At 38.5% G+C, this 24,444-nt stretch overlaps 1 protein-coding gene across 4 annotated transcripts; it reads right to left on the reverse strand.

The window, feature by feature from the left end:
• Positions 1 to 187: 187 nt before the first annotated feature.
• On the reverse strand, positions 188 to 16,878 carry znf280d (zinc finger protein 280D). 4 transcript variants are annotated; one of them, XM_006780082.3, is made up of 18 exons: positions 16,747 to 16,878; positions 14,061 to 14,185; positions 12,800 to 13,008; positions 12,598 to 12,697; positions 12,255 to 12,476; positions 11,648 to 11,722; positions 11,445 to 11,551; positions 11,100 to 11,287; positions 7,724 to 7,881; positions 7,531 to 7,631; positions 7,294 to 7,440; positions 6,706 to 6,840; positions 6,392 to 6,621; positions 4,995 to 5,135; positions 4,818 to 4,886; positions 4,619 to 4,734; positions 4,503 to 4,524; positions 188 to 1,883 (listed from the first exon to the last, which is right to left on the reverse strand). In XM_006780082.3, the coding sequence occupies exons 2-18, from the start codon at positions 14,176 to 14,178 to the stop codon at positions 1,505 to 1,507; spliced, it is 2,517 nt and encodes an 838-aa protein (XP_006780145.2). In that variant the 5' UTR covers positions 14,179 to 14,185; positions 16,747 to 16,878; the 3' UTR covers positions 188 to 1,504. The 4 variants fall into 4 exon arrangements, with proteins under 4 accessions (XP_006780145.2, XP_035761537.2, XP_087694676.1 ...); XM_035905644.2 differs by having other exon boundaries at positions 4,503 to 4,527; XM_087838550.1 differs by lacking the exon at positions 16,747 to 16,878 and having other exon boundaries at positions 4,503 to 4,527; positions 14,061 to 14,202.
• Between the last annotated feature and the right edge of the window lie 7,566 nt (positions 16,879 to 24,444).

Below are 24,444 nucleotides of genomic sequence, written 5' to 3' on the forward strand. Positions count from 1 at the left end.
AGTAACAAGTCTGACTACAAATGTTTTTCTTTAGGAGGAAAACTAAAAAGTATGTCTTTTTAGTTTTCCTCCTAAAGAAATCTCACCACTAGCTTCCTTCTTTGCTCAAGAAGAAAAAAAAGATCAAAATACACCTCTTTTAATCAAGGAAATATGTGGCCAACAAACAAATCACACTCAAACTGTCTTGTATTAAAGATTTATTTACATAACAAAGAAGAGGAACACTTGGATCTAAGCCCAGAATGTTGATCAGAGGAAAATGTGTTCTAAGGGGAACCATAGTTTTATAGGAATGTATTAAAAACAGGTTGGATGGGGGTACATTTATAGCGCCTTAATAGACATAGATGCATTTACAAACTTGCTGTACTGTACAAGTGAAAGATCTTTTTTTGTTTTTTTGTTTTTTAAACAAACCTTCTGACATTTCAAGCCAAGTAAAACAAACACACAGTATTGTAAAAAAATCTTTCCAGATCCCCCCCCCCCCCAGTAATTGTAAATCAAAACCCATCTAGTACCTAATCCAAAGGTATTTATTTTATAAGCTGGAACTGTCAACTCAGTTAACACAGTGAAATCTACCTAATCTTTCACTCAATGCTAAAATATTCAGGTTATGTTCACCTTTAAAACGCAAACCTTTCACAGAGCTGAGATCACTTTCCATGTGGGTAGGGAACCCCCCCCCCAAAAAAACAAAAAAACATTCCACGTATTTTGCTAATGGTTTAAATCAGATGTCTTAGTGTTGTTAAACTTACTTAAAACCAGCAGGTGATCAAGGTAAATATGTGCTACATCACTTTAACATTTTTACACTTGCTGCACAGCAACCTGACTCTATATAAAGGGAGCAGCTTTGAGGTTCATTACAAATAAAAAATGAAAGGAAATAAAAAGCACATACACAATAGTAGCAACCACACATTAAAAACCCAAAACACTTTGACTGCCTCTCACTTCCTTGATCCTCTTCCTCCTATCCTAATTAATAAAAACACCAGGAAAAGCTATGGATGGGCCCAAGCTGCTTAAACATTCAGTAATTACAATATTTTTTCAGGCAAACTTTTAGGACTACATGCAGAATTTAGGTATAAGTAATTTGAGCATTCTGTGCCGTGAAGTGGGATTTCTTTTTAAGGAAATCTGGTGGTCTTGACAAATTTATGTGTCAAGATTTTTTGACAATCACTGCCCTCTTTAGGCCAGCAGGGCGTCAGACACTTTGTGTGTTGAGAGGATCTTACAAAAAAAATCAAAAATATTTAGTGGGAATACTCCTGATCAATTTTGCAGGGTAAATGAAACTTTACTGGATCTACTTTTTTTTTTTTAATTCACAAATATAAAGACGTTTTACATCTAGTTTCCATTTAACTGTCAGGAATCCGCAAAACAGCCAAAGCAACATCATAAATTTGATGTCTGTAAGAGAAACACTGGTGAGGTGTTTTCTGAATAACGGGAAGTCATTGTTTAGTTAGTCTGTACAGGTTTAATCTGACTGAGGCTGCTGGTCCACAGTCGCACTCTCTGCCGCAGACACAGAGTCGGGACGCTGATCTTCCTCATCTCTGCTCTCTGAGATCTCGTCACAGAGGTCAGATGTGCAGGAAGACGGTAAAGTGGGCAGCACCGACGTCTTTGAGTCACCTTCAGAGGAAGCCTGGATAACACTTGTTCCTGTGGAAATCTCATTCTGATCTCCTGCTGGTAACGGCGACTCTAATTCTGGTTTGTCAATAGTGCTGATGGCTACACCTCCAGATGAGACACATTCAGCTTGTTTCGGGTCCGTTTCCTTTGGTTTTTGAGCAGGTGAGGATGTCAAGACGTACACTTGGACTTTGGCTGGCTGCCCCACGATGAGCTGCCTGTGTGAAGGGAAGAGGGCGGCATTATAACGACGAACTTCAGATTGACGTTCAGCTAGCATGCATTTTCTACCAACAATTTTAAAAAACATGAACCTACTCATTTACAGTTATCTATTAGGGGTGCAACGATACACAAAATTCACGGTTCGGTTCGATACTTTGGTGTCACGGTTTGATAATTTTTCGATACAAAAACAATGTTCATGCCTTTTTAATTTGTCATTTATTAAAATTATAAATATATATTTTAACTCAAAAGTACAGTTTTTAAATTTAATGTTGCTGAAACAACAAAATAATAATAAAATAAATCTATCTGATCGAGAAATCACTCATCTTTGGAAAAGAGAGTTTATTACAGAGAAATGGCTCTTTCCAAAATAAAAGCTATACTATACACTTCTTCTGGGCTATATTCTCAGCAGCATATTAAACATATCAGGTCCCCATAAGGAGAATCATGTGCTAACGGCTGTCTAAATGACTCGGGTAAAGTTTGTAGCATGCGTGCTTGTTGTTTTTGTCTGCTTCCACTTGTCTTTGCACTAGGATGATGTCGGAGTAAATGTGCAGTCAGTGTCAACACGTTGACAAGCTAACTGCGCTAACGCACTAGTTCCCACCAATTGAGCATTGCGTGGCACATCCGACATACTGTTTTACTTTTGTCCATGACGCGCTTACCATCAGGGTCATACTTCACATGAAAACCAAGATAGTTCCAAACGCCAGATCTGAATGAGGGTGGGAAGGTTCAATTTCGGGTAGCGTTGAGGCAGTTGCCATGTTGCAACGAGCTTAGCTTCTGTCTTGCTAGCTTGCGCTGCGCTCAGTAGTCGAACGCAGATCCACTGAGCTCTCAACACAGACAGCATCGTCAGAAGAAAACTTCAAAAAATAAATAAAAGATTTCGTATTGTTCAATACATATGCGTACCGAACCGAAAGCACTGTATCGAACGGTTCAATATCAATACGAGTATTGTTGCACCCCTATTATCTATAGATATTAATAATAAATTTGCCTCTTAATGTTTTACTAAGTCATCTTAAAGGGGCACTCCTACCTCCACATGTTTACTAGTCACAAATCACAAGACAGAGCATGTTGGTTCGGTTTTAGGCCTTAATTTGCTACACTGTCCTCATCAGTGACCTCGACCTACTGTAAGACCTCAGTAACGCCTGTCGGTCCCATGAAACAGCCGCTCTGGACTGAGCTGTAAATAAAGCTGCAGTGTTTGCAGCTTTGTGCATTAGTGGAAGAAGTGTAAATTGCAGGATTATTTTATTTTTTTAAATTGCTGCATCCGCCAAGTTTTTTCAGGTTTGGGAAAAAAGACTAATGCTGTGAAAAGAGTCAGAGTCATGTATAGTCCTCACAAACAGTAGTTTTTGGTTTTAACGAGTATCATGTGTCAAGTTTTGATTATTTGAAAATTACTTACACACACTTCCAAATAAGTAATTTATTAATTTTAAACTTCACATATTTTTTTCTCATTTTTTCTATCTCACAAAAATCCAACAAATCCTCATTTGTATCGTATATCTTTCTGCTAATTCCATCCTCAAAGATGCACCTGCAAACATTTACTATAGAGAGCGTGGATTGTGTGTGTAGACTCCATTTCACACACAATGTAACTTCGACACCAAACGGAAGCAAAAGACGGTAAATACAAAATGTATCAAATTATGGTCCAGTGTAAATATTAAAATTTAGCAGTCAAAAGACCTATTTTGAGGAAGTACTTGATGACAGTGGGAAAGAAGAACTCTTTTTTTTAACAGGAAGAAACGTCTGAAAGAACTAAGCTCAACTATCTGCTGCAACTAGTTGAGAGCGATATTACATAAGCTGCAATGTAACCAGTTATAACACTGTACGGTTACTGAAGGTTATTGTCTCAAAAATGATCACATGCAGGCCAAATACTGCAGACACAATAAAACATGCTGATGGTGGCCAGTGGTATCCCTCTGCCTCCTAGCAGATTATTGCATCGTATTTGCAAGATTTTCAGAAAATTTGACCTCTGACCCTAACTATGAGTTCAAAGAGATTCAAACTTGTCTGAGAGTTTTAGTAACTACACCTATGGTATCAATTTGAAGATCCTAAATCACTTTGTTCTGAAGTTATCACATTCACAAATCTGGATGAATTGATGTCGTTTATGACGGTAAAAAGTTCTAACAAACCTCTTTTTCCCCTAACCTCTTTGAAAACATCTACACAGACAGATATTCAGCCCTGAATTATTCTCCACAGCAAGTCAGTTACTATTGTCCACGATTTATGTAATTGTGAGGTTATTTCAGTTTTGTAAAGTATAACAGGAGTGAATAACAGAATATAAGAGATTCTACCTTTGCAGATGCTGGAGTTAATCGAGGTGTATGATATACAGATATCTCAATCTCTGTTATGTCTCTATTTTGACAATATTTCAATCTGTTAAAGTCTGTTGCAAGTTGTTCAACTTCATGAAAACAAACTAAATTGAAGAGTGCCCCTTTAAGAATTTAGTGCATTTTCTTTAGGTCTTCAGTGTGTTTCAGAGATTCACTACAAATCACAACATGTAAATGTTGGGAGCGGTTTCTACTCACACGCGATCTTTGGCTTTCATATCTGCTGGGTTAAAAACAAGAAACAACTTTTTCAAGCAACGTTTGAAACTAAACACTGGCCATGACTCCAGCGGTAGTGAAAGACAAACACAAACCTTTCTCAGCTATGACTTTGCATACGTGATTCGGTCGATCGTTTAAATGTTTGGTCATCAGGTCGCCACGTGATGCATCGACGAGAAGGTCACAGTTGAGACAAACCAACGTGAACCTGAAAACAGAAGAAGAAATTTTATTACTATTTTAACTCAGATTTACTGCCAAGTGAAAGTATAACTTGAGAAGTACTCTTACTTTGAGGCCAATGAATTTTTCTTGTGATCCATTTTCAAAAATCTGTTCTTGGTGATGGTGCTGTGAAATCTGATTTTTTTTTAAAAAAAAAAAGAAAGAAAGAAAGCTTTGTCATAAAAAAAGTCAGCAGATGCTAAAAGTCACTCAAATATCAATGGAAATCAGGGTCTTGCTGACCTTATCATATGATTCCCGATAGAAACTTTGCAACTTGTGCGATATTTGCATGCGCCGCAACTGGAAACCATTGGGAAATGAGAGAAAAAGTCGTCCACGTGTGCGTTGCATTCGATGCATGTGTAAATCCCTCCGCTAGCACTGAAAACACAAAATGTAACACTTTAAGATACTGTTAATGATGATTTGAATTTCTCATTACTATGATGCGTTAATTTTCTGCTGAGAGGTCTGTAGGTTTCTAATTGTACAGTCCGACTTGATGTACCACTAAATCATCTTATGTCTGATCTGCTTAAAAGCCCAAATAATGTGACTGAAGCCAGCAAATCGCTGTTGATTACTGAGCCTAATTAGCCAAATATCACACACACATTAATTTTTTTAAAGACAGAAATCCTGCTATACTCCATGTTATTTTTACTCAGCCTAATGAAGAGTGTCCAGAAAATTAATTAGAAATACAGTCATTTATTTTGTGTACTGCGGGGCTTTAATAACCTCCATTAATTTGCTCCCACCCTGCCTTGGATACCCAAGAGGTGGGGCTCCATGTTAGTGGTTGTGGTGCAATTTTAACCATATGCAAAAGACCCATTGTGTCATTAAGATAAATGATCTGCACTTTAGTGAAGACTGCAGTGTAAACATTTAATTTATTTAAAGAGTACAGTCATTTTAAAGGGTCTTGATATTTAACTTCTTAATAAATTTGCATCAGCTCAAATTGTATTAAGGGCTCAACATTTGCGACTTCACAATAGTTTAAAAGAGTCCAAATGTATTTATTTACACCACCTACAGTGGAACGCAGGAACAAGTAATCCAACAAGAGACAACTACAACTACAGCGATTGATGCAATGATGCCATAAAAATGTCAAAAACTGATTGGTTGGAAAAAGCTGTCTTTAACAAGAAAACGAATAGCAGTCCACAAGCAGAGAAGGAACAACAGCCAACATTAGCAGATGTTTTTTACACATCTGACACCGCCCCCTGGTGACAACACACAGCTACAACAGGTAGACATGGGTCACATTAAATCCTGAAATAAAGTCCGTGAAGGTTTTGTCTGTGAAACGTTTTATAATAAGGACTGCTGAGATATTGATGAGGCCGTTGGCTGTGCGAAGCAGCGTAGCTGAAGCTGAAATGAGCCAAGAGTCCAGAGCGTGAACTAATCTAAGCAAATAAAGAGAGAAATCCAGAGGACCTGAATAGCTCGAGTTTCAGATCTGAAGAAATGGCTGAACCCTCGTGGCAGTTCTACTGTTATCATACCAAGTGAGGTTTTAAAAAAAGAACACTCTGAAATCTAAATTGATCTTCACTGATGTTTACATGTTGCATATCTTTAGAGTCTGCTCCTGAGTGCTGTGTGAAAAAGTTGCCAACCTGAGATTCCTGAGTGCCAGGTTGTGCTTGGACTGAGGGTTTTGCTTCTTGCTCTGAGGCATCTTTGCCTTTCCTGTTTCTGAGGTGGTTGGTTTAGACTTAGATACAGTAACATGAGGTTTTATTGGATGATTCACACTCAGACTTTCTGTACTGACGACAAAGCCAGGTTGCTTAGGGGACACCGGCAGTGCAGGTGACTTTCCTGTGAGGGAAGCTCTAATGGTCACCTGCAGTGAGAACACAACACTGGATCAAATTTATATTACAACATTTAACATAATAGCACAGATCTTATTATGACTGCCTCAGACCTTTGTACCAGGAGGAAGGCCCTCCAGGGCTTTAGGCTTCCTGAAAGTCTTGTGGACATGAGTCCTGTGCTCCACTTTCTCCTTGTAGGTGAGAAAATTCAGTCTACATTTTCCACAGCGATGGATCTTTTTTTTCTGAAATGGGGGGGGGGGGGGGGGGGGGGGGGGCAGAAACACAAAAAAATGTGATTAATAAGTGGCTCTATGGGAGGCTAATAGCTGATATGTTTCATTTGGATTTGCTGAAAGAGTGTAACAAGTACGAAATAGACTAATTTCACTTCTATTAATAGAGTGGCAATTAATTTTTTTGGGTTCTAATTCGACCAAATTTATTGCTTTGTAGGGCAAGAGAAGCAGGTTTTATTGTGGAAGCTTTTATGTATTACACTTGTGTGCTCGGCAGACACCTAAATCAATTCAAACTTGGAGGTAATGGCAGGAACCAAAAACAAGTCCAAGCCTGTAAATGTTTAAAATTTCCTGGAGAAAATCTAAATTCACTAAACTGTATTTTGCACTGCGGCAGTTAAAGCTGACATCTGTTTCTGAAAGGCTTTCAAACCGAGCGTGAACTTAGCTTCATACCTGATGTTTCATGTAGTGCTGCATGTATATATGACTAGTTCTAAGAACTTTGAGACAGAAGGGACACAGCAGGTCTTTTGTGTTTTCGTGGACGCTCCTGAAATGTGTCTCCAAATCAGAGAAGAAGGAAGACCTGTAATTGCAAACCTGTGGAAGCAGTAAAACCACAAATTCAGTACTGGCCACCGATTCTCTGCACAAATTAAAAGAAACTGTAACCCTAAGACGAGTGCAGACCTGGCACACATAAGGCATTTCCCCAGGTTTGTGGTTTCCCTTCATGTGCTCCAGAAGCACCTGCTCTGATTCAAACGCCAGCTCACATATCTTGCAATTGGCTAAAAGGGAAAAAAATAGAGTAAAATCAGATATAGAAAATAAATTTCTAACCAAAAAGCCAGAATGAGCTTCATGAATACTCGTGTTATACTTGAGGATTCAATCGGGCTGTGAGCACTCTCGATGTGGCACTGCAGCTGGAACGGGGTCATGTACTGTCGGTAGCAGTGGTGGCAGGTTGTGTGGCTTTCCCAGCTCTCACTGTTCTGCTTTTCCAGCTCCAAGTGGTGTTTCATATGGTTCATGAACCTGCAGCGAAGAGTGGAAACACACAGAGCACGGAAATGTCAACCAACTCGTTAGCATGTGGCAGCCTTTGAACAATTAGCCAGCTTTTAACTGTTATAAAGAACAGACTGCTGATGTTTATCTGAACTGATGATTCAGGCCTCAGTAAAGACCTAGAGACCACTCAGAACAGGTTGCTAAGAAAAATCGGTGTTCCCAACTGGTTCGCAAATAGTTGGTCACAAAGATGTATAATTCTTAGTGATTGCTTTGGTTGCTAGCATTGCTTGCCCATAAAAGATGCTAGCTTGTCTGCAAACACTAATTATTTGCAGAGTGGAATTGAACCTGTGAAAAGCATGAAGCAGGCTAGAAAGACCAATCGCCTTCATCGAAAAAGTTTTGAAACCTTTTGGTTTTAGCGTCGAGGCACAACTGTGCTCTGAAGGCAAACGGCCGTTTCTGGTTTTCATCACACGTTTTCATCTTGGTTACAGATCAGTGAGTAGTTGCTGAGTGTTTGCAGACATGACTTTTGTGCAAAGCACAGGTGACTGTGTTAATCTGCTTATTACCAAAGAAATCACAATGAGGCTTTCAGTGTAGCATCATTACAACTGATATCCCCTAGCAACAGCCAGCAACCTCAAGCAACCACTGATCATCCAGTTGTTACCAAGTTACTGGAGGTTGCCAACTGGTCTCTAGCCCTGTGTGACTGAAACCTTAGAAAGTATGAAATGGATGCATTTACCCGTATTTATTCATTCTAGCCCAGACCACCTGCTGCTGGAATGCAAAATTAATCTTAATAATTGCTTTTCATACTTTAACTAATGTTTTCATATAATTTAAACTTTTTTTCCCATCCATGTCTTATTATATTTGTGGCACCTGTAATATTGAATCCTGAATCCTAAGAAACAAAAAGTGGAGTGAGTAAACTAATAGTAACATTTTTTTTAATTAATTAAAAAAAAAGTTCATTTCAGGTTATAAACAAAATGAAGTGTTTCTATAATTGTTCACAAATATACTTTATATGATGAACAGGTGCTCTGACTTTACAGTTCAGTTTTTTCTCATTATTAACCCTGTTTTAAATGTATTTAAATTGATTAAATTTAATCCATAACAAAATATATTTTCAAGATATTAGTGTTGGTAATCAGTACTACTGATTGAAAATTTTGGCAGGCACTTGTTGAATAGTTAAAGATCAGCTTAAACCTGTTGAGATCAGCTACAGTGCATGCTAACTGAACTTACTGAACATCTGTATACTGCTGGTTGTCTACACCCTCCATTTTCAAAGCTGCTACATTAAAGAATTAATTTTTAAGCCAGAAACTATTAGGTGAGCTATTACTTATATTTACATTTAAGTGTATTTTCCACACAGCCCTTCCATTCATTCATCATAACAATGCTTGCATTTGGTCAGCACAAACAGCTCAAGGTTGAATAAATAAATACACAAGTGCGGACTTGAACAAATTTGATCACGATTTATCTTTAAAGAGAAAATAGGTGCACTAAAACAACATCAACTTTAGCTTTGTGGGGGGAAAAATTAAATATTCATGGCCTATGTACATGCACCGGATCCAGGTCCCAAAGGTTTTTAAGATAAATGAAGCGCTCTGCTCGCGCTTCACTTTCTAAGCATGTATAATGGCTGCTATAATATCAGCAATTACACAAAGATTTTTGTTTTGCTTAATGATACAGTGCCCCACGGCTGCACTGAGCACCTCCTCAGCTACCTGCCACTGCTGCCCTGACGAGGCATGGCCCATTTTTCAGCCTGCACATTCTGCTACCTCAGCTCCCCTAATAGAAATTTTTATGTGGCTGAACTCTGACCTCCGCTGTGAGAGTGTGGTTGCAGTACAAATGTGTTCTCCCATTAAAAGCAGCTTACAGAAGCTTTTTTTGCCCCACTGTTCTGAAAGCAAAGTTATTTAATCAAAGGAGCACTTCTTACGCCACCTAAACTAGCAGTCATTTTTCATCTCTACGCCCATGAGGGAAAATGTCATCCATCTGAGACAAAAGCTGCAGTTAGGGCAGAGGGAGATAACCTCCCTCCCCATCCTCTCTTTCGTTTTATTGGCACTGGACACAAAGTCCTTGAAAACTCAGTTTGGTTTTTGAACATTATATGTGTAGACAAAACAAGCCAAACACTACAGCACTGTCTATAAACACCATAAATATTCACTAATACTTTATTCAAATCCATGTTAGAGTTGCAAAAGGCAGATGGTTTTGCCTTTACTCCCCTTCATGAAGGGAATGTTGATTTCAAAATATAATTCCCACAAATTAACAATACCATTGGAGTTTAGATCAGTATCCGTACGCCTTCCTATTACTGTGCAAAACAGAATACTAAAGTTGAATAATTACTACTAGACAAACCTGCCTATTTATTACTGTAATACAATCAGATTTTCCCCAGCAGAAAGCGATTAGCCTGGTTATGAGGTGAGCAGCCACCTGTAAGCCGAGCTGCTCAAGCAGGAAGCCCAATTACTACTATAAAACAATAACACGACGAGCCAATCTAATGGATATTTGGAGCAAATATATGCTGGTTAATTTCTATTTACTGACAAGGAAACACACACAAAAACAAACCAATATTTGTAAATATATAGTACATTATATCCTCCTGAGACCCAGCCTATTCATTTTTTCCTCTATTTTGGACATTTGTTTTCTTTCTATATCTTTTGACTTGTTTGAGCTACCCTTACTAGGTGCCGATGTGCTCACAGAGGACATGCTGGCCTTTCCAATGACATCTCATATGTTTGGGTGGCTTCTTTTAGCTCCAAAGAGGCAGGAAATCATAAAATCAATTTCCTCAGTTCTCAGGAGGATATTATGCATATTAATATAGTGGCATATGTACCAATCAAGGAGTAAGGTCTGATTTAGACTTTTGGGGAATCTTTGTAGAGCTTTTCATGTAACTTGCGTGAGTGGCCGAAATCATTGCTGACATTTATGGCTGTGCACTGTTCATTATGCTTTAATTACTGTGTATTTGCGTCCTGTTGTTTTACATGTGGTGCCAGCCAATAGAAACCAATAAAATAATGTAAATAATTCAAACTTACAAAGGCAAAATGCTGAAATCAGCAAGAAGTCTGCACTCTTTGTGGGAAAAATGACAATTCATAAAGAAAAATTATGGCTATCTACTTAAGAATGAAAGCAAATTTTCCTACCTGATATTATTCTTGAGAACTTTTAAGCAGCTCTGGCACTTAAAGGTGGTGTTGGTCTTCTGTGCCTCCTTCTTTTGCACGTCTCCCTCAAAGTTACCGTAATAGAAATCTGCGACCAGCATGATGCGCTTGTTTGAGTTCGTGTTCAGGGCCGCTGGAGCTGTGCTTCCTCCGTTGGCACGGCAGTTCTGACATAAACGGATTAAACATGTTAATGTTTCATGGAAACCAACACACGAATGATCGTTTGCTAAAACTGACGAGCTTTTAAAAACATTATTTTATATAATTATTTAATATAATCCCATTTGACAATAACATATTCTTAACCAGAGTTTTACTCACCATCATGTGATATTTTAGAGCTTCCTCTGTGAGAATTTCTTCTTGACAATTGGGACACTTTCTCTTTACCATGCCATTTTCCACTCTGATGACTACTTTTTGTGGTGCTACAGAAAAGGAACTGAAGGTTAAACTTAATAAAATACAGCAGGAACTTGGATTAGAATCTTTAGAGTTTAAAAAAAATTGTCAATAAAACTTACACAAGTCAGGCTTTGATTTTTTTGCTACGTTGTCCATTTCCTGTGGTGCCAGTCCTCGTTTCAGTAAGCTCTGATCTGTACCAAAATGTAAAACAATTGATAATTGAGTCACTGCCAGCTGCCTGAGGCTAAAAACACAGTTTTTTTGTCACAGTTCCACATTTTTATCCCTAACTCTACAATAAACATACACAAGAGGTATATTGTTTTCTTTACTTTTGCATCTTTGTGGTCTTGCTACTTAATTTCACTGTGCAAGCAACTGTATACTGACAATAAAAGTTATATGTTCTAAGTTCTACAAGAGTAGCTTCGCATGATTCATAGATCAAAATAATCCAACAATTCCTGCGCTTTCTGAACCAATACATTTTAACCCCCTTAAAGATGAGTTTTTTCTATTTCACTGCTCTTCATTAAGGTGTGTGGGGCTTCAAAGCTAGAGCTTTTGACTAATAAAGACTATTTGCACAAATACGGACCTCATTATCTAAAACTTTGGCTGTGTTTAATATGAGGAACCACCACTACAAAACATGTACACGTGGCAAAAAAAAAAAAAAAAAAAAATCAGGAAAAGCAAAATAGCTAACTTTTAGAGCGTTACCTCTGCTATTGGTGTCCTTTGCAGACATAGAAAAGGTCTGAAGAGGTTGTGAGGTGGATCTGTTTGGTTGAAGCTGACTAGGCTGTGTTGAGTATACAGCAGGACTCTGGACATTTGACAGTGTCACAACATTGTTGCTAATTTGTTGCACCTGTGGCCTGTGGACAGCGCCAGGTATGACTGTGGCTGGAGAGACCTGCTGAAAAATCTGCTGCTGACCAGCTGTAAGCAACAGGATACGCACTTGGCATTGCAAGACTCAAACTAAAGAAAATAAACAAACAAAATATAGTGCAATGAAGATTTACTCACAAAAGGATTACTATATTAAACTGAGATTTACCTGGAATGATTGTAATTGATGGTCTTGGGGGATACGCGGCCCCAAAAGAGGCAATAAAGTCACTGCTATTTGTTAACTGTGGAGATGTGACAATAAAGCCCTGAAAAAACAAACAAAAATCACCCATATCAGCTTCTGTTCCTTCTGCCTGCTCTTATCATTTAGTTTTTTGGTATTTAGAAACACTTAAATGCAAAAATACCTGATTATTGACAATAACAGGCTGTGGAGTTACTGTTGTCAGACTGGTTGGTACAGTACTCTTTGTTTTCCCAGGTATATTCAATGGCAGCACTATTGGTGAAGGGACCACAGCAGGCTGAGGAGGGGGGCACTTTACTTCTTGTTTCGCTGCACTTTTCCTTTGAGGAGTTGGAGGGTTAGAAGGCTTTCCATCCTTCTGGTTATTCGCTGTGAGAACATTAAGGGGGGCAAAAATAGGCAATTCAACAACAACAATCAGAAACAAAGTCAAAGCATGTGAAAACTTAAAATTTTAGCCGGCAATATGTGCAACTTGCAGGACAACAAGTAAAAACCCTAGAAAAAAAAACCCTTCTGTAATAAGCTGCAATTTACTAAAAATAGTGAGTTACAGAAAATTAAATGTACACTATTTCTCCTCTGGATGCTGGGACAATATAGGGACATTCATCCATCCAAACTGTGTTTGGTACAACTTGCAGTTTGTGGGTTTCTCTGCCTACATTTTATAATGCACGATCCAGTCGGTTCTGCAGTATGTGGGTGAATCTGAGCAGAGAGTATAACCCTGTACACAGTTCAACAATTTATCCTGCTGTAACATCATCAACAAACTCCATCGACTCAGTTCCACTGGCAGTCATACGTGGCAGCCATAACATTACCACCATCATGTTTGACAGATGAGTCAAAGAACTGCATCTATTCGTGACAGCTTTTTTTTCATTGTAGACTTTGTCAATGACACATTTACTTCCTCATAACTTCACTAGATGGTGTACAGGGTGGCGTACTGAGGCAAAAAATTACAGACATTGTCACAGTCTCCTTCCAGAAAACACGACCCAGTTATTTAAAAAACTATGAATCTTGTATACCTGATGGCATAAATGAGTACTATAGAGTAAACTAAAACAATCTAGCAGGACAAACAGCTCTACATGCCAGAGGAGATACTTGATCTGGTGCCAGGAATTTCTTTGAAAGGACTTTTAACCACTTGGAGACAGGGTAAAAGTGGACATTTAGTTATCCTATATTTACAAGTGCATATTAAGAACTGGGCGATACTGTGTGGATGTTCCCGAATATTTAACAAACTACTCTGGATCTGGGCACAGGGATGCAGTTCAGGGAAATTTCAGCTTTGGTGGAGGAATTCAGTCTGTTTTTGTATTATTATACATTCATTTGTGCCATTAAAGTTTTAACAATAAAATAAGACGTTTTTATATTTCTAAAAATGTGGTGTAACATACAGAGCACTCCAACAAAGATGGGCTCATCGTCATCATCTTCTATCAAGTGAACTTCAGGAACTTGTTTCTGCCACGGCTCCAGCTCCTCCTCTACACACTCCATAAAAAGTTCGGACATTGTGGACCTACAACAGAAAAACATTAAAGTTACTGCTTCACCAAACAACACACGTATCTCCCATCAGCCACTTTGAGATGAAATAAGAAACACAGATATCACTGATGGTGGCCCACTTAGGTACAGATCCTTGGATGATCTAATTATTGGGGAAAAAAAGGTGTTCCCAAAGTATTTCACAATAAATTGTCGAAACAGGCATTTGATCTTTACCCGTGATTACTGATTATGCCTATTAAAAAAGTAACGATAAGAATCGCTGCAGCAAATGCATGGAAAACGGGTTACTGGGAGAAATTCGATTCAGGTGTGCGATCTGAGCATCCGCTGCCTGAGTCTGCACCAAAATAACTGCAAAATCTGCATTTGGCATACAGCTGGTCAGCACTCGGTTCTACAAGATTAAACAAGCTGAGCATAAAATAAATGACCCCTGATGAGGGCTTTACTAGCTGGAGTGGGGCTGCTTTTAGTAGAACTGATAATCGATTACTCAACATGTTAAGTAGCTAGATTTCTTAAACTTAATAAGAAGAGACTTTGTGTATTCAAACTGATTTCCTTGAATTTAGATTATAAATTGGTGGCATACTCAGATGCTACCATTTGACATGGCATTTTGGGGTTATGCCACAGCGTTTTAATGGTGATGCCACGACCTATCCCGGCTTTTTGAGACAGTGCCATGACATACCTTGTCCAAACAGCTGAGCTGCCACAGCTGTGTGTGTGTGTGTGGTTTTTTGGTACGCCTCCACCATGGGTGCCACAGTTAGAGGCTGATGCCACAATTTGATCCAGCCCTCAAACTGCATGGCATTTCATTGCATCTGAGGGTGCCACAATAAGGGGCCGATGCCGTAATTTGAACCAGCCACTGGCGCATAAACACAGGTACCTAAATATTATACAGTATGTAATTAGTCATTTGACACCGGACGTGAAGAAAAGCAAACTTTGTAGCTTATCCATCCACCGCCGTTTATTTCTACAATAAATCTCCAGAAGTATTAAAATATGCAGATAAACTGTTAACTTAGTGAGTTAGTCTGATACAAGACTGGTTAAATTATACAGCTTTTTTTTTTTTTTTTTTTTTACATGGATGCAATACCTGCAGCAAACAGGGTGAGCCTAAAGGGGGGCATGGGGTGCACGAGACCATACTTATTCCAAGGCTTTCATAACATTTTTCAGACTAAAAGTGAAATAATATAAAATATTTTATTAATTAAATTGCATTAATGTTTAAAAATAAAAGCTTTCTTCACAAGCCAATTAAAATGTAAAAGGGCCATTAAACTCTGAGCCACTGACCTGAGGGTTGATAGGTCAGACACAGAATTATTATTAATATGAATTAACATCTACAACATCATGTCTTTTTTCAGCTGCATTAAAACTTGCCTCCTATTAATGTCAGAAAGCCTTCTAAGAAGACAGAGTAAAGGTAAGACGTGTATTTTTTCCTCTTTTTGATATTTATTATTTCTCATTAATAATACAAAAGTATTTCTTATTCAATTACTTGATTAATTAATGGAATAATCGATATACTACTCCATTCTGAAAATAATCAATAGCTGCAGCCCTAATGGCATCACTTTCACTTCATGGCGCACAATTTTTGGCCAGTTTGTTTAGATTTTGATTTATTTATTTTTGCTTTGAATACATGACTTTAAAAAAACAACAAAAAAACCAACTTTTTAAACATGCTTCAGGTTATTTTCAATCTGGCAAAATCTCATTAGTGGGTACCATTACTGGTTTTTTACCCTACAGTACAAACCCCTGATTATTTACAGTGATTATTGGTGAACAGGATTTAAACTGGGTCTCAATGCTTTGGTTTTTTGTGGTGTGGAGACCATAAAAGGAGCTTTTATAAACTGAAGGTTTTACAAAGCTGTGTAATTGTCGTTAAGGCGGTGACAACACTGCCTGCTGGTGTAGCTGTGCTCAGTTTCTATTGTATAATAGTCATACTAATGCCTCGCGTTTTAATGCATTACTTATTTGGGCCTGAACGCTTTTATAGCGACTAACAACTAACTGAAATTGCATGCACAAATGCACAAAGGTGTTTAATTTTAAGCTAGCTCACCTCAGTGCACATTTCATAAACACTTGAAAACGGGTAGAGTAAATGAAGACATTATTGTGTGCTACATTCAACAACAGAACAGCTAACGTCATGTTAGCCTAGCTCCCTCATAGCGAGCAGCGCTGTTTAACGTTAATGTCTCTTTTCACTAGCGGCAGAGCTAATGCTAAGGTCCAGTTTTCTAGTGCTGCTCCCGCTCTTCGGCCGCTGCAGTCTGCCACAATATTAGAGCATTAAATGCGAAATCAGATTTTAGAGCTGCGGCACAGTGTACTGTCAGATCATTGTATCATTACTTTGCAAGAGTGACCGGTCATCGAGCAAAGCCTCATAACATTAGCCAGAATCGGTTAGCATGCACACATTTTCTGGGACAAAGCCTGCACCGGTAGGACGTGTGCTTAAACACAACTCTTTCACTGCCAGCTCGCAGTTTTAGGGGAAAAGCTGTGTCTACATACCAGTTTCGGCACAGTCCTTGAGCTGAGGACGGCGGATTTCAGACAGAGCGGGTGCACATCACACACACCAGGGGATGTATCGCTGCCCAAAGGCGGCGGAAAAGCTCGGTGTGTGTGGACCAATGCCTGGTGCTCCTCGCTGGGAACTTCCTTTCAGTGATGTACTGCTTCCTGGTCTCGCCATCAGTTCTCTGCACCTGCAAAGGAATAACCAGCTCAGCAAGACACATTTGCACACATTAAATAAACATTTGTTAAGTCTGCATTTTTATTCAGTCATCACTTTTAGATATATTTCTAAGTAATCAAGAGATGTGTGGATAATTAAAATAAAACAACATATACTTGGTCTCAAAGAAATTCCTATGCAACATGACAAGACAAATATCTTAATGAGGTAAAAACTAAAGTAAAAAACATACACAGTAAATGATGTCAGATGACATTAAAAGACCCTTAAATCTTCGTGCCATGGGGTCAACAAGGTGCAGGAAACATTCCTCAGTGATTGTGGTCCATATTGGCGTGTTACCCTCCTGGAAGCAGCATCAAAAGATCAGTACATGGACATGGTCAGCAGCTATACTCAAGCAGGCTGTGGGGTTAAGCAATGCTCAGCTGTAGCTAAGTTTCCCACTGTGTGGCAAGAAAATATCCCTGACACGATTACACCACCATCAACAGCCTGAACCACTGATCAAGGCAATATGGATTCATACTATTTACACCATCTGAATATTGCAGTGGAAATGGAGTCTCATCGGACCAGGCACCATTTTTCTAATCTTCCATTGTGCACTTTTGGTGAGCCCATGTGAACTGTCTCAGTTAACTGTTCTTACCTGGTAGGAGTGGCACTCGGTGTGGTCTTCTGTTGCCGTGGCCCATCTGCTTCAAGGTTTGACATGTTGTGCATTTAAAAATGCTATTCTACATACTTTAGTTGTCACTTTATTGACTTTGCAGCTCATGGTGCAGCTGCTGTGATGGGAAGGAGAGGAACAGTCACACTCGTATTTTCTCTAATTTATATGTTCAAAAGTTTACATACAAGCTTAAATATATACATAAACTCCCTTAAATCTGTTAATAAGTGGTGCTGAAGGTTCTACAATGTCTTTTATCTTGGCAAGGCCGAGACCTATTAACTTCTTGTTAGTGGCATTAGAAATAAGTGCATACACTATTGCCGTAATTGTTGTTGGAAGCAATTCTTTGTTCAATAAAAAGACCTTGATCAAAAAAAAGAAATAAGTGCATACAAACTTCTAATGACATCTGTAAGTGTATTTAACTGCAGGTTAATAACAAGCTGTCTTTAAAGCTGTTTTGTAATGGAAAATTAGTTATTTATCAAAATAATTCACAGAAACAAACAAGATTACCCGTTATTACCTGAAGAAACATTTTTTGACAAGCTCTGAATTACCTCTGAGTAATTAATGGTACATAGACTGCACCACACCTGCCATCTGCTCCTGCACTGCAGTTGTTTCAGATTGTTAGATTAAAAACAGATCTGCTGATAGAATCAAGTGATGCATGATGCACACAGCATAATAAAGCATAAAATAACGCTCTTTTTATCAAGTCAAGTCAAGAAAGCTGTTTAATATATTCTTATCCACTGTGATCTCCATCTGCTCAAAACTGCAAATGATAAAGTACAGTGATGACACAAAATGACACATGTCGACTCTTTGAGATATTACAGATCTTGTAGGTGCAGCAGGGAAAGCAAATGATCAATAAAACACCGCATTTTCCAATTTATAGCCAGTTACATCATTCTGAAACAGCTGTGCCGATCAGATCTTAGCCAACAGGCAGAGGCTGTCCAGACAGTTAGGTACTGAATACGGATACTTTGCATGACTCGCAGTTCATAATGTTACTTATTTATCTCACGCTGGGGCTAGATGCAGACCTTCTGTTCATGTACCGTCGGAAATAAGGCCTTTTAATGCTTTTCCCTTAAAGAAACTTTCTTCTGATTGGCTACCTCTTTCATCAGCAACTGGGAGGGGCTTCCATGATCCTGACCATATTATGGTTATGCCTTCTGTGACATTTTACAGAGCCAAGATTTAGGGAAACAACAACAACAACAAGAACAAAAAAACGTCAGGATCTGAGTGTTTGGAACAGACTGAAGTGTTTGGCTCATAAGGATTACTCATACATGTACTGACCTCGTTATCTGAAACTACAGCCGTGTTCAATATTCATATCCACCATTGTGAAAATCCATAAATGAGAGAAATGACAGAAAACACAACTGTTCCCATTTACATTTCTATTCCTCTTATTTTTTAGCATTTATTTTAATTTAATGTAGACAATATCCACTGGGGATCATCAGTGCTAATCTCTTGTGTGTCACTTTTCAAATCAGAGGATGCAGATTTATCATCATGGCAGCAGATTCTACTCTCAGATCAAGGTCCTCATTTCAGTCTTTGCTCTCCCCTCACCACAGTCAGCTCAATGGACTTCTTCAGTTTCTCTCTGTAGCACTGTAAGCTGTCCTGTGATGACTTATATTGTAATTTGGCAGAGTGTAAATAAAACTGAATTCTACGTACAATTAAATTTGCTCTGGCTCAGTTAAATCCATCTCTCACCTGTCCAGAATACAGAGCCCAGAGAATGAAAGTGTCTCTGATAATAATGAATAGAGTACGTAGTAAGTAAAACTACTGCAGCAGGGAAAATGTCTGTGTTAATCTGTGATTAGTATATTAGTAGGGGCAAGGAAAAGGTTAATGATATCTATAACTGATCCATGTTGGTCTTCATTACAAACTTTACAAAAATTTTAAAGGTACACTGTGGAAAATCTTACTGCTAAATGTAACGAGATTGCAAACAACTGAATTCTTTTTTCTTACCCCTCCCGCAGAATCCTAGCATCACAGGATGAAAGATGTTTAAAAAACTGTTACGTGTCTGCAGACTGCCTGTTTTCTCCCTCTCCTTTTGCTAGCCATTTCCCAAGGTAGACTGCAGGCTGGTGTCATTTTGGGAATCTCCACCTAATTAGAGGGAGGAGGCTTTGAATGGACCAACCTGGAGTGAGGACACCAATATAAAAGGAAACTCACCTGTGGCTAGAGGGGGCTTGTTTCTCCTTGGTTAGGGTTGCTCGGCACATGTGTTGAGCTGCTCTGGTGCATTTCATTTGCTTGTCTAAAGTCTGGGGGACCCGGTACATTTCCTCATGTAGGCTGTTTTCTGTTAAACACACCAGGTAAGAAGGTTGTTGCCACCCATGTAATGTTTGAGCTTATTTTGTAAGCTGAGGACTAAGACTTTCTTCTGTGTTTTCTTGTTGTTTTTCTTTGGCATAACTTGATGGTCCTTTTCTCCCCACATTGTTGTATGGCTTTGAGACTTTTTTTTTTTTTTGAGAAATTACCCATTAAACCTCATATCTGCTACAACACTTGCGCTGACTTGTTAAGTTAGCTTTCAAGCAGAAAGCAGGCAACTTCAGCATCACTCTTAAAACTCTTTTCTCTGCAGCCCTTCTATGTGGGAAGGGCTACTGTGCTGGTGTTTACTCTTATTTTGGTGGCATTGTGTTGTTCCTTCTCGTTTTTACTCCTTTGGTGAAGGGAACCCCTCTCTGATTATTAAACATACATATGAGTCTTCATATCTTGCCTCTGAAAATGCAGACACAAAATAAAATTTGCTTCTACATCACAAAGAATCCTCCACCTTTGGTGTACTCCATGTATTTTTCTAGCCACATAGGCTATGGGGAAGAGGCAACAAGAGCGAAAGAAGGAAAGGTAGGTATACAGAGGTGAGAGTAGGGTGTTTAAAATTAGCTAGCTGATATTATGGAGAGGAGGAAGGCAGATATATTGTTTCTGCAGGCGACCAGGTGGAAGGTAAGCAAGGTGAAGAGCGTTGGGATGTGGACTTGACTGTTCTACCGTGCTGTAAGGTAAAGTCACAGTCCTTGGGTTTTCTGTTATAAACTTTGAATTCTTGCTATTATTTCATATTCTGTTTGCTTGTTATTGTTTTCTTGTTCGCCACATTTTTAAAAGTTTAAGCTTTAGTTTCAGTTTCTGCCTATTTTCATGATTATTCTGCCTTAATGTTGTATTTTTTCTAGTCTATCGTTGGTTTCTTAACCTTCCCCCTCCTGCATTCTCCATTTGGATCTGCAAACAACTAACCATTCTCTGGTGTATAGGCTGGGTGGATGAGTACGTCAAAGGTGTTCTGGAGGTGAAGAGTGTCAGACAGGATTGTACAGAGTTAAAGATTTTAAGAGTTTTATTGTGAGCGACCAAGATAGACAGCATTAGAAATGAGTGTAACAGAGGGACAGAGGTTTAAACGTGTGCAGAGGAGGGATGGTGAAAATGTTGGACGGTGAAGATGGAGCTGCCAGGCCGGAGGAAAAGAGGAAGACCATAGAGAACGTTCATGGATGAAGGAGGACATGTAGAGGGTTGTTGTTGCAGAGGAGAAGGCAAAGGATTGGGTTAGATGGAGGCAGATCATTTACACTGGTGATGACCTGGCAGGAAAGACAAACAAGAGCTAGAACTACTAACCCTCCAGAAGCAAATTACTAGAAAAGGAAAAAGTAGCTCAACTTTTCCATCATTTCTGGATATTAAGCAGCTGACTTTAAACTGTTAGACTCAGCATAATACCATTATTAGAGCATTTCTATTGCGTCTGTATATATATTATCATTAATTTAGAGTGGAGGCATTCAGAGTTTAAAGTACAGTTGTTGGTTTGTTTGTTTTGTTTTGTTTTTTTTATAAAGCAATTAAAAACAGTTATTTTCTTTGTTTCAGATGCAGGCATACCTCTCGAACTTCAAGACAAGTTTTATCCTCCATGAAATACAGGTCCAGATGTTCAGCCTATTTTAAGAAGTGTGTAAAGGTGCCTCCAAAAAAAGGAATGGAAAGAGTTGTAAGAAGGATGATTCCAGGAAATGTCTCCCAGAGGTGGCATTCATGGGCCTGTGGGTCACTCCATCCTAAATCAATGTGGGTCCCCAGTTTGCCTCAAAATTGAATGGTTCATAGTTTGGAAAAACATAGTGCTCTGAGGTTTTAGCTTCACTTTTCCTTTGAAAAAGGTTTTGTTGACCTACCTTCTTTCAATATTTTTCATTTTTGAGACCTACTGCCCAGGAGAACTCTGGTCTAAGAAGTCTAATTCAGGTTAAGTTTAAATGTAGCAGTTACAAACACACACAAATATATATACAGCAGCATTCACTGTAAGTCAGCATGCTAGTCACGTGATCCCTGCTTGCCTGTGGCAGTTGTGGCATTAAGGTTAGGGTTAGCATAGCACCATATAGACCCGACAACTGCAAGACTACTCGCGTGAAAAAAGCTTTTAAACCCTTTTTCATTACTTAATTGTTTTGTTATATTTATTTTTGTGTATGAAAAATGTTATCGGAGTACTTATTAAGCTTTTAATGACTCTTAGTATATTAAAAGCTTAACCTGAATTATCAGGCTCATTCAGGGCAGTAGGTTAGAAAATAGGTAGAAGAGGCCTTAAAATGAATAAAGTATGTTTAATACAATTATTTTCTGAATGATAAATAGTGTAGCAACTGAAAAAACTGCTGGGGTTCTTGCTCTAATGTCATAGGGTTTACCTTACAGTGTGATGTGCCTTAAGGACTGGTGCAATAAAAACTATTAAAACAAATATTCTTTTATCCCTCTCCAATACTCATCTGGCTCTTCGGCTATAATGTCAGCTATGATGTCATCATGTTAAACATCTTCCACAGCAGTTCACAAAACCTGCAAGATCGTTTAACAGGATTAGTCACTGGAGGTATTTGGAGAATGCTTGCTGGTATTGAGTTCTCTCTGAACTTTTACACTATTAAACTTGACAAGGCAGAAATTCAAAAGTTGTTTAAAATAATATAAACTGGATCTTTTCTGAATGAGTAGAATACAGGTGACAATCCTTAACTTCTTCATACATATTCATAAAAATTTTCTTTGAAAACGGACTTTTTCAGGGTCTGAAGTATTGATATTGATAATAATATTGGTTTGCACCAATCATAGCACACAACAACACTTCTATTTTTATTTATTTATTTTGCAATTTCTGAAGCCTCCAAATGCATTTATTTACCTTAGCATCCCACATGCATGTGCCACCTTCTGACTCAGATGTGTTCGGGTGTTCTTGCTCTCCCAAATAAGGAAGACGATATCAAAATAGACTTCAGAATATTTAAAGGGAATAGTTCAAGTGGGGAAATTATGAAATACCACTTTTCATCAAATTTGCGGTCGTGAATGAGCTTTAACCACTTTCTGCATCTCTTCAGGTCTGTTGTACAGAGTAGAAGAAGACATGCGTAGACCTCACTGCGCTGACCACTCTCTGTAGACCACAGATTGCGATATTTGGGATAGGGGACAAGGAATAGAAATGCTGCACAGGCTCAAATAAAGACAGAAAGATTCAACCTCATTAAACATGAAGCAATCAATGTGAGCAAAATGCAACCAAAAAAATGTGTTTGGTATTAAGTGATTGTTTATTAATCAAGCAAATTTAATTTAATTTTACAGGATTCTATGAAATGTAACATTTTACGTTGTACTTGTAACAGGATTAAATAGAAAATCTGCACATAATTAAAATTTGTTCAACTCGGAATTTTGGGCAGATGTTTTGTTTATTTACACTTTCCCTCACGTTTACATTTCCTTTAGCTCACTTCCTGTCATATTTTCCTTATTTTCCCAGTCTCTTCCTGTGTTCCTGTCACACATTAGTGGCACAGGGGCACAAGAGGTGAACTTAAAACTCAGCTTTTATTGGTGGAAACTAACAGAGCAAAACAAAAACTAAGAGGGGAACACAAGGTGAGAGAGCACAAGGCATGAGGGAAGAAGTAACAAAGGACAGAGGGACACTCAGACAATACATACACACCAACCAGGTTATTGGACAGATGGCAACACAGCTGAAACTAATTGGGGTAAAACAAGACAAAGGAAGAAGACTAAACACAGTGCACAAGAGACGAGGGACAATCAAAATAAAACAGGGAGTAATCAAAACATGAGAACACCAAACATCAAGACGGAGACTCTTGGATGAAACCATGGAGACTGTACAGAGAGACCAGACAGAAACAGCGACATGAATGGGGAAACAGAAAGGGATCGCAAAAGATGATAATTAAATATTACATAACCAAGGCACATGGACTCGACTACAATATAACCTAGGAACATGAACTAGTGGATATGCAGAGGATGTAATAAATGCTAAAGGAAAAGAACAACCGTGAAAAACAAAAAACAAACTAAAACACAGAAATCCATAACCCCTCATACTCAACACTCAAGTCAAAGACAATAATACTGTATAAGCACACATCCATTTCCATTATTTAAGGACTCGGCTCTCTTTGACTCTTTTCACTTCTGCAGATTAAGTTGGTTTAACTAATAACTTTATTTATCCTTAACTAAGTTGGAAGTTAAAGACTTGAAGCCTAATAGTGTTTTTGTTTGCCTTTAAGTGTTGATAGCTGTATTCTCTTTCATTCTGATCAGATACCCACGATGATAACAAATCCTTTCCTCTGAACCTGCCAATTATAGCTTGACACAAGCTTGTTCAGTGACTGTCTTCTGGTCTCAGTAAAGCTAGAAAGTT

This window comes from Neolamprologus brichardi, chromosome 1, assembly GCF_056152115.1.
Source record: "Neolamprologus brichardi isolate AB-2024 chromosome 1, ASM5615211v1, whole genome shotgun sequence".
NCBI classification, from domain to species: Eukaryota; Metazoa; Chordata; class Actinopteri; order Cichliformes; family Cichlidae; genus Neolamprologus; species Neolamprologus brichardi.